The 11,417-nt window shown below is 55.6% G+C and overlaps 1 protein-coding gene across 3 annotated transcripts; it reads left to right on the forward strand.

The window, feature by feature from the left end:
* The first annotated feature begins 6,218 nt into the window (after positions 1–6,218).
* S1pr5 (sphingosine-1-phosphate receptor 5) lies at positions 6,219–10,826 on the forward strand. 3 transcript variants are annotated; one of them, XM_055601383.1, is made up of 2 exons: positions 6,219–6,284; positions 8,560–10,826. In XM_055601383.1, the coding sequence occupies exon 2, from the start codon at positions 8,629–8,631 to the stop codon at positions 9,832–9,834; it is 1,206 nt and encodes a 401-aa protein (XP_055457358.1). In that variant the 5' UTR covers positions 6,219–6,284; positions 8,560–8,628; the 3' UTR covers positions 9,835–10,826. The 3 variants fall into 3 exon arrangements, with proteins under 3 accessions (XP_055457358.1, XP_055457361.1, XP_055457360.1); XM_055601386.1 differs by lacking the exon at positions 6,219–6,284 and adding an exon at positions 6,790–6,813; XM_055601385.1 differs by lacking the exon at positions 6,219–6,284 and adding an exon at positions 6,796–6,844.
* The last annotated feature ends 591 nt before the right edge of the window (positions 10,827–11,417 follow it).

Here is an 11,417-nt window from a genome sequence, read left to right on the forward strand (position 1 = left end):
GGTGAGGCATTACTTCATAGCCACTAGATGGTTTTAATAAAATCAAATATATTTTGGGAGGTGAGAGGGGTCCACAAATGTCAGGCTAGCTCTGGGATATCAGTAGCTGAAGACGAGCTTGAACTCCTGATTCTCCCGCCTCTACCTGCTGAGTGTTGAGTGTTGGGATGACAAAAGCGAACCAGCATATCTGACCTATATCATCTCAGAGCTGTTAAAACATACACCCTGCCAGACTTGGTGGCTTTAATTCTCGCACTCAGGAAGCAAAGGCAGGCAGAACTCTGAGTTTGAGGCCAGCCTGGTCTACACACAGAGCGAGTTCCAAAACAATCAGGACTACATCAATATAACACACACAAATATATATTTTATTTTATATGTGTAAGCATGTATGTACAAACTCATGCGTGTCATGGTACACCCATGTGTGGAGGTCAGAGGACAACTTTTAGGAGTCAGTCCTCTCCTTTTACCATGTGGGTCCTGGGGGCGAAACCTACGCCATGGGGCCTGACAGCAAGCATCTTTAACCTGAGCCACCTCTGCTACTCCTTTTATGTTTGTTTGTTTGTTTGTTTGTTTGTTTCCTTTCAAGATTTATTTTTCCTGGGCAGTGGTGGTGCATGCCTTTAGACCCAGCACTCAGGAGGCAGAGGCAGGCAGATCTCTCTGTTGAGTTTGAGGTCAGTTTGGTCTACAGAGTGAGTTCCAGGACAGCCAGGGCTAAAACAGAGAAACCCTGTCTCAAAAATCCAGAATCAAATAAAGATTCATTTTTATGTAAGTGTGTTTGTGTGTGTATATGAGGCTGTGTGCGTGCACATGAGCGCAGTGCTTGCAGAGTCCAGAAGGTGGCATTAGATCTCCTGGAGCTGGAGTTACAGGAGGTTGTTAGCCACCCCAACATTTGTGTTGGGAACTGAACATGGGTCCTCTGCAAGAGAAACAAGTACTTTTAGCTCCCAACCCATCTTCCCAGCCCCTTTTATTATTGTTTATTTTGGACAAAATTTACTGTATAGTCCTGGAACTTGCTATGTAGCCTGGATTGGACTTGAACTCTCAGAGAATTTGCCTGCCTCTGTCTTCTGAGTGCTGGTCTAGGCATTTGTCACCACATCAGGCTCCTTTATTTATTTATTTATTTATTTATTTATTTATTTATTTATTTATTTATTTATTTGAGACAGGGTCTCACATAGCCCAGGCTTGCCTCAAACTACCTTCGCGGTTGAAGAGGGCCTTGAAGTCCTGATTCTCCTGCCTCTACCTTAGAAGTGCTGGGGTTACAGGTGTGCTCCACCATGCCAGGGTTACATGGTGCTGGGCATGGAAGCCAGGGTTCCTGCATGCCTGGCAAGTGCTACTTGCTGCGCCACAGCCGCAGCCCTGAAATTTCAATTTTAACTCCTCATCTCAGCAAAAAGGCTAAAGAGGCATGGGAGTTCTATTCTGCTAACAAGGTCTTGGTATATAACCCAAGCTGGCCTTGAACGCACTACCTCCCGGCCTCTACCTCCTTCTCCATGACATGGATAAGGTACTAACAAGATAAGCCAGTCTCAAGTCTCTGTTTCACAGGTAGAAATCTGAGGTCAGAGGTTGATGTAGCAACCTCTTTCTCTCTCCCTCTCTCTCTCTCTGTTTTGTGAGACAGGGTTTCTCTGTATGGCCTTGGCTGTCCTGGACTCCCTTTGTAGACCAGGCTGGCCTACAAACTCACAGCTATCCACCTGCCTCTGCCTCCCCAAGCGCTGGGATTACAGGCTGTGCCACCAACCTGATTCTTGTATTACCTCCACCTTCGCTCCCTCCCTGCTCCATCCTTGCCCTAAGCCAATCTCACACCAGGCCAGATCAAATCCAGTGTCTGTGTGAAGGTACTGGCCTCTCCTCCCTCACTAGCCTGAAGAACTGAATGTGACAGAAGACAGGAGAGAGCTCACTCCAAGCCTCCAAATGTAGTACTTGGAAGGGAAGGGGTTCACAGGGGTCACTTGGAGGAAACAATCAGGGCCTCATCTCCTCCCCCTCCTAAGTTATTGGCTTCTATTTCGAAACACACTCAAGCTATACAGGAGAGCCATTGTGGGTAGGTGAGGTTAGATTTTCCTCTGCAGAATTCTCCAAGCCCAAGGGGGAACAGGGAGAGGTGAGAAGTCAAGCCTTGCCCCAGTCTCACTCAGCTTCTCCAGAAGGTGTGTCCCCAGCACCGTGCTACTTTCTCACCCCCACTTCTGGGGTTAACAAGACCACGGGGGTCCCTAGTGAGCAGCACGCTATTGGTGGGCCGTGCTGGGACTCAGATGGTAAAGCGTTATCCGGCACCCAAAGCTCTGGATTCCATTCCATTCTCAGCACCTAATGAACCAGGGAGCTGGAGGCACAAAGCTCATAGACCAGCAAGGTGGTTCAGTGGGTAAAGGAACCTCAAGACCTGAGTTTAACCCCCAGAACCCACATGGAAAAAGGCAACCCGCTCCAGAGCTGCCCTCCCACCACAGACACCCACGGCGCACAGGTGTGTGCTCCATCCCCGGACAAACATACCATAAAATTAAAATAAAATATAACGATAAACCACTGCTGTCAAGCTGAGGAGACCCCAAACCCTGACCTGTTCAGCTCTGCGGAAGTCACCCTTTTCTGCCTTGGGGGAGCAGGAGCCAGCAGCCCCTCCATTCCTCTGGCTCTGATACAGGGTGGAGATGGTCTGAGGGGGAGCGGGTCTCCATCCAGCCCTGCCTTCCGGAGAGTGGGCACAGCGAGGGTGTGGCCGCCTCAGTGCCTGAGGATTGTCTGTAGAACAGGCTGGGCAGGTGAGCAGCCTAGACAAGCCTGGGGGCAGGCCGGAGCAGGAGCGCGGGGGCCAGGGCTGGATTCTTGCTATATCTCTGGGTGGGAGTGAGAACTGGGTGTGGTGTTGTGAATGCCTGGGGTGTAGTGGTCACCCTCTCTAATTCCTCTGTCGGGATCCAGGGGTGACAAACAGTGCCCACGCTCCAAATGACGGAACTCCTGCTGTATGCGCAGTCAGTGTCCCAGCAGCGAACCCTCAATATGATTGACTCTGGCTCCAGCTTCCAAATGCTTTGCCATTCTTCATCTCAGTTCAATTAGAAAAGGCCAGTGTGTGGAGGTGGGCAGCTGGGAAGCAGGGTTTTTTTTGTTTTTGTTTTTGTTTTTTTTTTTGTTTTGTTTTGTTTTGTTTTGTTTTGTTATTCAAGACAGGGTTTCTCTGTGTAGTCTTGGCTGTCCTGGACTCGCTTTGTAGACCAGGCTGGCCTCGAACTCAGAGAGCCCCTGCCTCTGCCTCCTTGAGTGCTGGGATGACAGGTGTGAGCCACTGTGCCTGGCCAGGCTGATTCTTAAGATCTAAAGTTTTGTTTCTGTTTTTATTGTTCTGTGTGTTGGCATTCATTGTGTGCTCGCGCACTCGAGTGTTCATGGGTATGTGCCCTTGTGCGTGTGTTCTGGAGCATGGCTGTGTGCCTGTGTGTGTGCATCATGTGTGTGTGTGCGTGTGTGTGTGCATCGTGTGTGTGCGTGTGTGTGCGTGTGTGTGTGTGCATCGTGTGTATGTGCGTGTGTGTGCGTGTGTGCATCGTGTGTGTGTGCGTGTGCCTGTGTGTGTGCATCGTGTGTGTGTGTGTGCGTGTGTGTATGTGCATCGTGTGTGTGTGCATCGTGTGTTTGTGTGTGCATCGTGTATGTGTGTGTGCGCGCGCGTGCGCGCGCGCCGTGTGCTCCTGTGGAGGTCAGAGGGCAGCTCTCAGGAGCTGGCTTAGCTCAGGTCACCGAGCTTGGGGAGCTGGCTGAGCTCAGCTTTCGCCCGCTGAGCCACCTCACTGGCCCAGGCGCAAAGATTTTAGAGGTCTCTGAAGAATAAGGCCAGTAGGGCTGGAATTGAGAGGCTTAGGGTGTACAGATGTCAAGAAGCGGGACTACTTAGCCTGAGACATGGGGAACCATGGCTGGCTTCGGAGAGGGGAGAGACCAGGCCATTGGGAGCAAGCGTTGGCGTCAGGTGTGAACTGAAAATTAGGGACGGAAGTGTGGCTGGTCAGCATATCCCCTGACATCTGTCCAGGGAGCTGCAGCCTGAGACCCCAGAGTCCTAGTCTAGGTGTCTGCAGGAGTGGAGGGCCCTGGGCCTGGGACCTCTGGCCACTGGAGGCCCGGAAGAGTCCCAGAGTGCCTAGCAGGGCTCACAGGAGGTGATATTGTCGCCTAGGAGGTGTGAAACAGCCACCACCCACACTGCTTCCCCTCTGATAAAGAAGGCCATTTGTCAAGTGCCTACTGGTTACCAGGCGAGGCCCAGGGGTTCCTTTCCCGGGCATCCACCCCCCAAAATGCCTGGTCTTTGGAGTTGTGAGGAACCAGGCACCTGAGGCCTTATCCCATGCACCCCATTGGCTGTGCTGCCGGGGCGCGTGGTTTTGATTGGTTAAAACGTGTAGGAGCGGGTTTTCCCCTGAGGCCTTAAGGAGTCTGGAGCCCAGGGGCTCCCCAGGGTCTACATTAGGGGGGCCGTACTAGGAAGCTGTCCCAGGGGTTTTGCCTGCGGCGGGGCGGGACATAGCCGGAACCATCTCGTGATTCCTCCCACTGGGAACAACTCTAGACTCACTCCTATCCCAGGCTCCTTAGGACTTCTCCTATGTGCTCACCTCTCCTTCCGCCCCCCACAGCTGGCCAGCTGGGTCGGAGTGACCCTGGGCAGAGGGCATGGTCCCCAGGAAGGTCACTCCAACAGACGCTGGAAACCAGACTGTGGCCACAGGCCTGAGGTTGAAAGAGCTGGGCTCTGGCAGGGATCTTTTGGGAATTAAAGGGGGTGGGAGTAGGCCCAGTTGAGACTGGCCCGCCGGAGGAGTGGCTTGGGAGAGGCGTGGGAGAGCGATTTCGGACAACGAGGAAAAGAGACGCGCACACACAGAGACAGAGAGAAATAGATACCAAGAGGCTGAGGCTCTGAGAGGAGCCAGAGATATGGCTCGGAGCATAAAGCACAATTTCTGCTGAGCCTAAGGACCTGAGTTGTTCAATCCCGGGGACCCACAAGGGGGAAGAAAACCAACCTAAACAAGTTATCCTCTTAGCTACACACACATGACACGGTACACCCCCTCCCCCCAACATGCACACACAAATGCGTAATTTTTTAAATCTGTGTGAGGGTGTCAGATCTTGGAATGACAGACAGTTGTGAGCTGCCATGTGAGTGCTGGAATCGAACCCAGGTCCATCTTGAAGAGCCGTCAGTGCTTTTAACCCCTGAGCCATCTCTCCAGCCCCAGATAAGCATAATTTTAAGAAAATTTAAAGATGGGTGAGGTAGTGCACGCCTTTAATCCCAGCACTCAGGAGGCAGAGGCAGGCCTCTCTCTGAGTTCAAGGCCATCCTGGCCTACAGAACGAGTTCCAGGACAGCCAGGGCTACACAGAGAACCGCTGTTTCCAAACAAACAAACAAAAAACCCACCACCACCACCACCAACAAGGGAGAGAGAGAGCAGGTAGACATTCATTTACTGCCTTACTCATTCAGAAGTGCTCATTGGCCACATTTGTGCCTAACACAGCCTCAAATCCCTGTCCCCAGAAACACGATGAGTGCTATATCCCCTGGCTGAGACCTTAAAGGTTGAAAGAAATGGGGCGGGGACAGAGAGGCCTCGGGACGGGACGGGACTTATTTGGGGACCTGGAAGTTCCCTTCAGCCATCCCGCTTGTATCCGCCCCTCCCCCTCTTGCCCGGGTGAGTGATGGAAAAATTGGGGACCTGTGCTTCTGAGAAGAGGAGACCGGTCCCCACCCGGTGAGGACATCCGCGCCCACTGCAAAGATCTCGTAAGTGGCGCCGCCCGCCCGGGGACTGCTCCCTTAAGGCGTCTTTGAAACGCAGGCTCGGGGGATCCCGGCAGCAGAGGACAGGCCGGACCCCTTAATTGGAGTTGGAGAGTAGTTCACCTGGAAAAGCCCTCCCTTCCCGGCGGTTCTGGGCCCTCCCACCCCGGGTGTCCCTGGGAGGGACCCGAGAGAGAAGCTAGGACTTGCCGGTACCAGTCGCCGCTGAGGCGCTCCCCGGTGCCGCGGCGGGTGGCACAGGCTGGCAACCCGGGGCTGGGAGGAGGAGGGGGCGGCCGCGGGCGCTCGCCGGCACCCCGTCGCGGGGCCGCCCCGAGGCCTGCCACTCCCCGCCCCGCCCGCGCTGCAGCTGTCCAGTGTTCCCAGGCGCGCAGCCTAGGGCGCAGGACCCGCGCCAGGCTCAGGGGTGAGTGTTCCGCTCTGGGGGATCTTGCGGGGAGGTTGGGACTCGGTTCCTTGGAGGGATTATGGAGCTGGAAAGGCACAGCGCCCCTGGCTGGGGTTTCTAGATCCTTTATCCCAGAGCCCCGGCAGAGAAAACTGAAAACTCGCAAGTCTCCTGCCGGGAGCGAGTGGGGACGCCAGGAATCCTCCAGCTCAGCTGGACTCCTGCAAACTTTTCCTGGTATCAGGCTGGATCCCAGGCAGGTCAGATCACACCGGCTGTTGGTACAGAAGCCCTGACCCTCTGCTGAGTGAGCCGAGCAGAAACGCTGTTTAACCAGCATTTGATGCTCCCGGGGTGGCCCAGCCCGATCCTCCAAGGCTGCCTGTCTTCCCTGTGCCGCTCTGAAGCTATCTGTTTGTCTCTTTGCCTTCCTGGTACTGAGAAATCTACCTCCGCGGCCGTGTCTTCTCTGAAGCAAGATTCCTGGGAAGTCTGTTTCCTGGGAGGCCCATTGTCTATGTTCCTGAGGTTGTCTTTGTAGTGACAGGTGGGCACCTTCCGGTCTACCTCTCTGCAAGGTATTTCTCTGGAGCCTTGCTCTGTTCATGTGTGAAATGGGACAGAAGAGGGCCTCGGGATTTGGTTCTGTTGGTAGAGGGCTTGCCTAGTGTGCAGTGAGCCTAGGAATTCATGTCCGGATAAGTGGGGTGGGAGCATGTTCCCTTAACCTCTGAACTCAGGAGGTTAAGTCAGGAGGATCAGGATTCAATGTAACTTTCAGCTACATAATTTGAGGCTAGTCTGGGGTGCCTGAGGCCTTGGGGTATTTTGCTTGTTTGTTTGGGGTTTTGTTTTGTTATTTTTTTAAGATTAAGTCCCAGGCCTCTACGCAATTCTAGGCGTTCCTTGTTGTAAAACATTTCAGGACACGGTGCCTCCCGGCACTTGGGAGGCAGAGGCAGGTGGATCCCTGGGAGTTCCAGGCCAGGCCAGGGGTACTAGTTAGTTCCCGGTCGGCAGGGTTGCATAGTCAGGCTGTCTCCAAAATAAAGTTTTGTAAAATCTCCTTTACTTACTTGTGTGTGTGTTGGTGCACGGATGGGTGGGGCTGAACGCCGGCGTGCCACAGCACGAGCGTGGAGGACTGCCTGTGCGAGCTGGTTCTCTGCACAGGGTTCCCGGCATTAAACTGAACTCGTCAGGCTCGGCTGCAAGCGCCTTTACCCAGTGAGCCGTCTTGCCCTCCCTGCAAGGCATTTCCTTAGGAAACTGTGTTTTCGTTTATCTGTGAATTGAGACTAAGGATTGCCGAGAGGATTAAAGGGCTGGTGGCAGGTTACAAGAGTCATTGTGACTTAATGGCCTGTCTACTGAGGAGTCTCTGAGGCTGCGCCAGTGAGCAAGCGGCCGGGATCAACATCCTCACTGGCGTTTTGAGGGAGCAGCTTTTCTCTTTTGAAAACAAGGAAAAAGCCTATGCACATCTCATGTGCAATAATGGGGCGCAGGGCCCCAGGCTGGTTGTGGGTGGAGGTTGTGAAATTGTGGCCTATGCTGTTTCTTGGGTGTGAGACCATTCTCAGGGCTGAGCCCCTGTGGCGGCCTCTGTCACCGAATCTGCGTGTGGCTGTTTCGTGTAGAAGTGTGTTCTCATGTTCCCCCGAGGTTGGGTATGGGGGGCACTTTTTAAAGGTCAGTGCTGGGGCTGGAGCTCAGGGCCACCCACGTGCACTGAGCTTCAGGCCTTCCACTGAGCTACAGGCCGGGAGCTGGGCCCTGGCTGTTGGCTGCGTAGCTGTGGACCTAGCCTGGAACTCACGGTATAGCCGGGGTTGCTTTTGTTCCTCTCAGCGTGACCCAATTTTTTTTAGTTCGCACGTGTACCTGTGTGCGAATGTCAGCAGGTGCCTAGGGAGGCCAAGAAGAGGCTCTGGTGCTGACGTTGCTGACGTTGCAGGCGGTTGAGTTGTCTCACGTGGGTACTGGGGACTAAATCCGGGCCCTCGGGAAAAGGGGCAGACTCTCTTAACCACTAAGCTATCTCTCCAGACTGAGGCTGGCTCCGAACTCCTGAACTCCTCCGCTTCTTAAAAGCTGAACTACAGGCCCGAGCCGCCTTGACGACAGACTAGTCCCTGTGTTCCGAAGAGTCTGCGCAGACATTCCTCCTCCCTCCTAAACTTTCCCGAGACCCCCTTAGCGGGTAAAGGAGGGAGGTGCAGGGGTCAGGGGCCCTCTTCCGGAGCTCTTTCCTCCAGGCCCCCTAGACCCTGACTGCCTTTGCCTCCCGCAGACTTTCACACGGCGCCCTGGTGGACAGACCGGCGGGACAGAGCGGCGACACCTCCGCGGGGGGCGGCCCATGGAGCCCGGGCTGCTGCGGCCGGCGCCGGTGAGCGAGGTCATCGTGCTCCACTACAACTACACGGGCAAGCTCCGCGGGGCGCGGTACCAGCCCGGCGCCGGGCTGCGCGCCGACGCCGCCGTGTGCCTGGCCGTGTGCGCCTTCATCGTGCTGGAGAACCTGGCGGTGCTCCTGGTGCTGGGCCGGCACCCGCGCTTCCACGCGCCCATGTTTCTGCTCCTGGGGAGCCTCACCCTGTCGGACCTGCTGGCCGGGGCGGCCTACGCCACCAACATCCTGCTGTCGGGGCCGCTCACGCTGCGCCTGTCGCCCGCGCTCTGGTTCGCGCGCGAGGGGGGCGTGTTCGTGGCGCTGGGCGCGTCGGTGCTGAGCCTCCTGGCCATCGCCCTGGAGCGCCACCTCACCATGGCCCGCCGCGGGCCCGCGCCCGCCGCCGGCCGAGCCCGCTCCCTGGCGATGGCGGTGGCCGCCTGGGGCGCGTCGCTGCTGCTCGGGCTGCTGCCGGCGCTGGGCTGGAACTGCCTGGGGCGCCTGGAGGCCTGCTCCACCGTGCTGCCGCTCTACGCCAAGGCCTACGTGCTCTTCTGCGTGCTGGCCTTCCTGGGCATCCTGGCGGCCATCTGCGCGCTCTACGCCCGCATCTACTGCCAGGTGCGGGCCAACGCTCGCCGCCTCCGGGCGCGCACCGCCTCCCGCCGCGCCACCTCGTCGTCGCGGTCGCGCCACACGCCGCGGTCGCTGGCCCTGCTCCGCACGCTCAGCGTGGTGCTCTTGGCCTTCGTGGTCTGCTGGGGGCCCCTGTTTCTCTTGCTGCTGCTGGACGTCGCGTGTCCAGCCCGCGCGTGTCCCGTGCTCCTGCAGGCCGATCCCTTCCTGGGGCTAGCCATGGCCAACTCGCTGCTGAACCCCATCATCTACACCTTCACCAACCGGGACCTGCGCCACGGCCTCCTGCGGCTGCTCTGCTGCGGCCGGGGACCCTGCAACCGGGACTCCTCCAACAGCTTGCAGCGATCCCCCAGTGCCGCTGGGCCTTCCTCGGGCGGTGGCCTGCGTCGCTGCTTGCCACCGAGTCTGGATCGCAGCTCCAGCCCGTCAGAACACTCGTCTCCCCAGCCGGACAGAGTGGACACCAGCTGCTACACCGGCAGTCCCAGCGCAGCAACCGCCAACCGGACCCTGGTGCCAGCCGCTAAGGACTGAAGCTTCTCGGCCCGCTGTCGCCCTTCGCAAGAGCAGACTGATTCTCCACACAAGCGCAGCACCTGTAGGAAACGGCGGACTATGGCGGGGACAGGAAAGAAGAGGGGGAAATGGATTGACCGTCCCAGGAACAGACAAAAATGCGTGTCCCTCATGAGTCTGACACGGACGGCCGACAAGGGAAAAAGAAAGTGATGGAAACGTAGATTGGAAGTGACGGAACCTGAGCTGGGAGCCCCTGAAGCAGAGCCAGTGTGGCTGGAGCAGGAACCGAGGAGCAGCAGGGTGGGGAGAGGAAGAGGCAGATGGGAGGGCAGGCTGTGGGAAGGCTTGTTGATTCCGAGGAAGGCCCTTGGTTTGGCTCTGAGTCAAGTGGAAGCCACGGAGAAGTCTAAACAGTGAGGGACTCACCTGGATCCAAACCGCCACAGGTGCCCTGCGACTACCAGGGCAACCGGAAGATAAGGGAGTAGAGGGAAGGCTCCCAGCATGGTCAGAGCCAGGTGACGTCTAAGCAGGCTGCGTAAGGGCAGGATGATGGGTGGCTGCAGAGTGGAGCAGCATTGTGGAGAGAGACATTAATGCAAGCTTAGCTCCAAAAGTTTGACTTTGGAGCCTCAGCCAGATCTGAACTGCCAAATTTCCAGGATGCGGACAGGTTCTTCAGGCAAAATACAAGTACAATAAAAACAATTCAAGCAGCTGTCCTCACTATGATCTTTCGGAATAAATCCATTCATCTATTTATCTATTGTTTTCCCTGGAGTGCCGTAATCCTTATCTTTGAAAGTGTTTATGTATTGGGGCTGGAGCGATGGCTCAGCAGTTAAGAACGCTTGTTGCTCTTGCAGGGGACCTGCATTCCGTTCCCAGCACCCACACGGTGCTTCACAACCATTGGCAACTTCCAAGGTATCCCGATGCCCTCATCTGACCTCCAAGGGCACCAGGCGTACGCATGGTACACAGAAATGAATGCAAGCCAAACACTCATACACACAAACTAAAAAAAAAAAAATCTTTTTAAAATTTGGTTTAAAATTGTTTATTTGTTATTTGTTTGCTTTGAGACTGGTTCTCACAATGCGACCCCAGCTGGCCAGGAGCTTTCTATGTAAACCAGGCTGGCCTGGTACTCCCGAGTGCTAGAATTAAAGGTATTTTATTCGGGTTGGGGGTTGTGGGATATGTCTTTACTTTACAGATGTGTCAGTTCAGGCCAGCCTGGTCTACACAGGGAAGCCCTGCCTATAAAACTTTTGTTTACAAGCCCAGCAGTGGCGCACGCCTTTGCCTTTAATCCCGGCAGTGGGGAGGCAGAGGCAGGAGGAGCTCTCTGAGTTTGAGGCCAGCCTGGTCTACAAAGTGAGTCCAGGACAGCCAAGACTCTGTTACACAGAGAAACCCTGTGTCCAAAAACCAACTAACTAACCAACCAAACAATCCAAAAATAACGGCACCAACAGAAGCCCACACTTTTATTATGTATTTTGTCCCTGTGGGTATGTGTGTAGGTGCCCATGGGCCACAGCAGGAGTGTGGAGGTCGGGGAACAAATATCCTAAGGACCTGACTCAGGCTGT

The sequence above is a fragment of the Psammomys obesus genome, unplaced genomic scaffold (genome assembly GCF_907164565.1).
Source record: "Psammomys obesus unplaced genomic scaffold, mPsaObe1.curated_primary_1811, whole genome shotgun sequence".
In the NCBI taxonomy this organism is placed as follows: domain Eukaryota; kingdom Metazoa; phylum Chordata; class Mammalia; order Rodentia; family Muridae; genus Psammomys; species Psammomys obesus.

Excerpts from the sequence above, each read along its gene's own strand:
- S1pr5 (XM_055601383.1), top strand. The coding sequence starts at position 8,629 with ATGGAGCCCGGGCTGCTGCGGCCGGCGCCGGTGAGCGAGGTCATCGTG.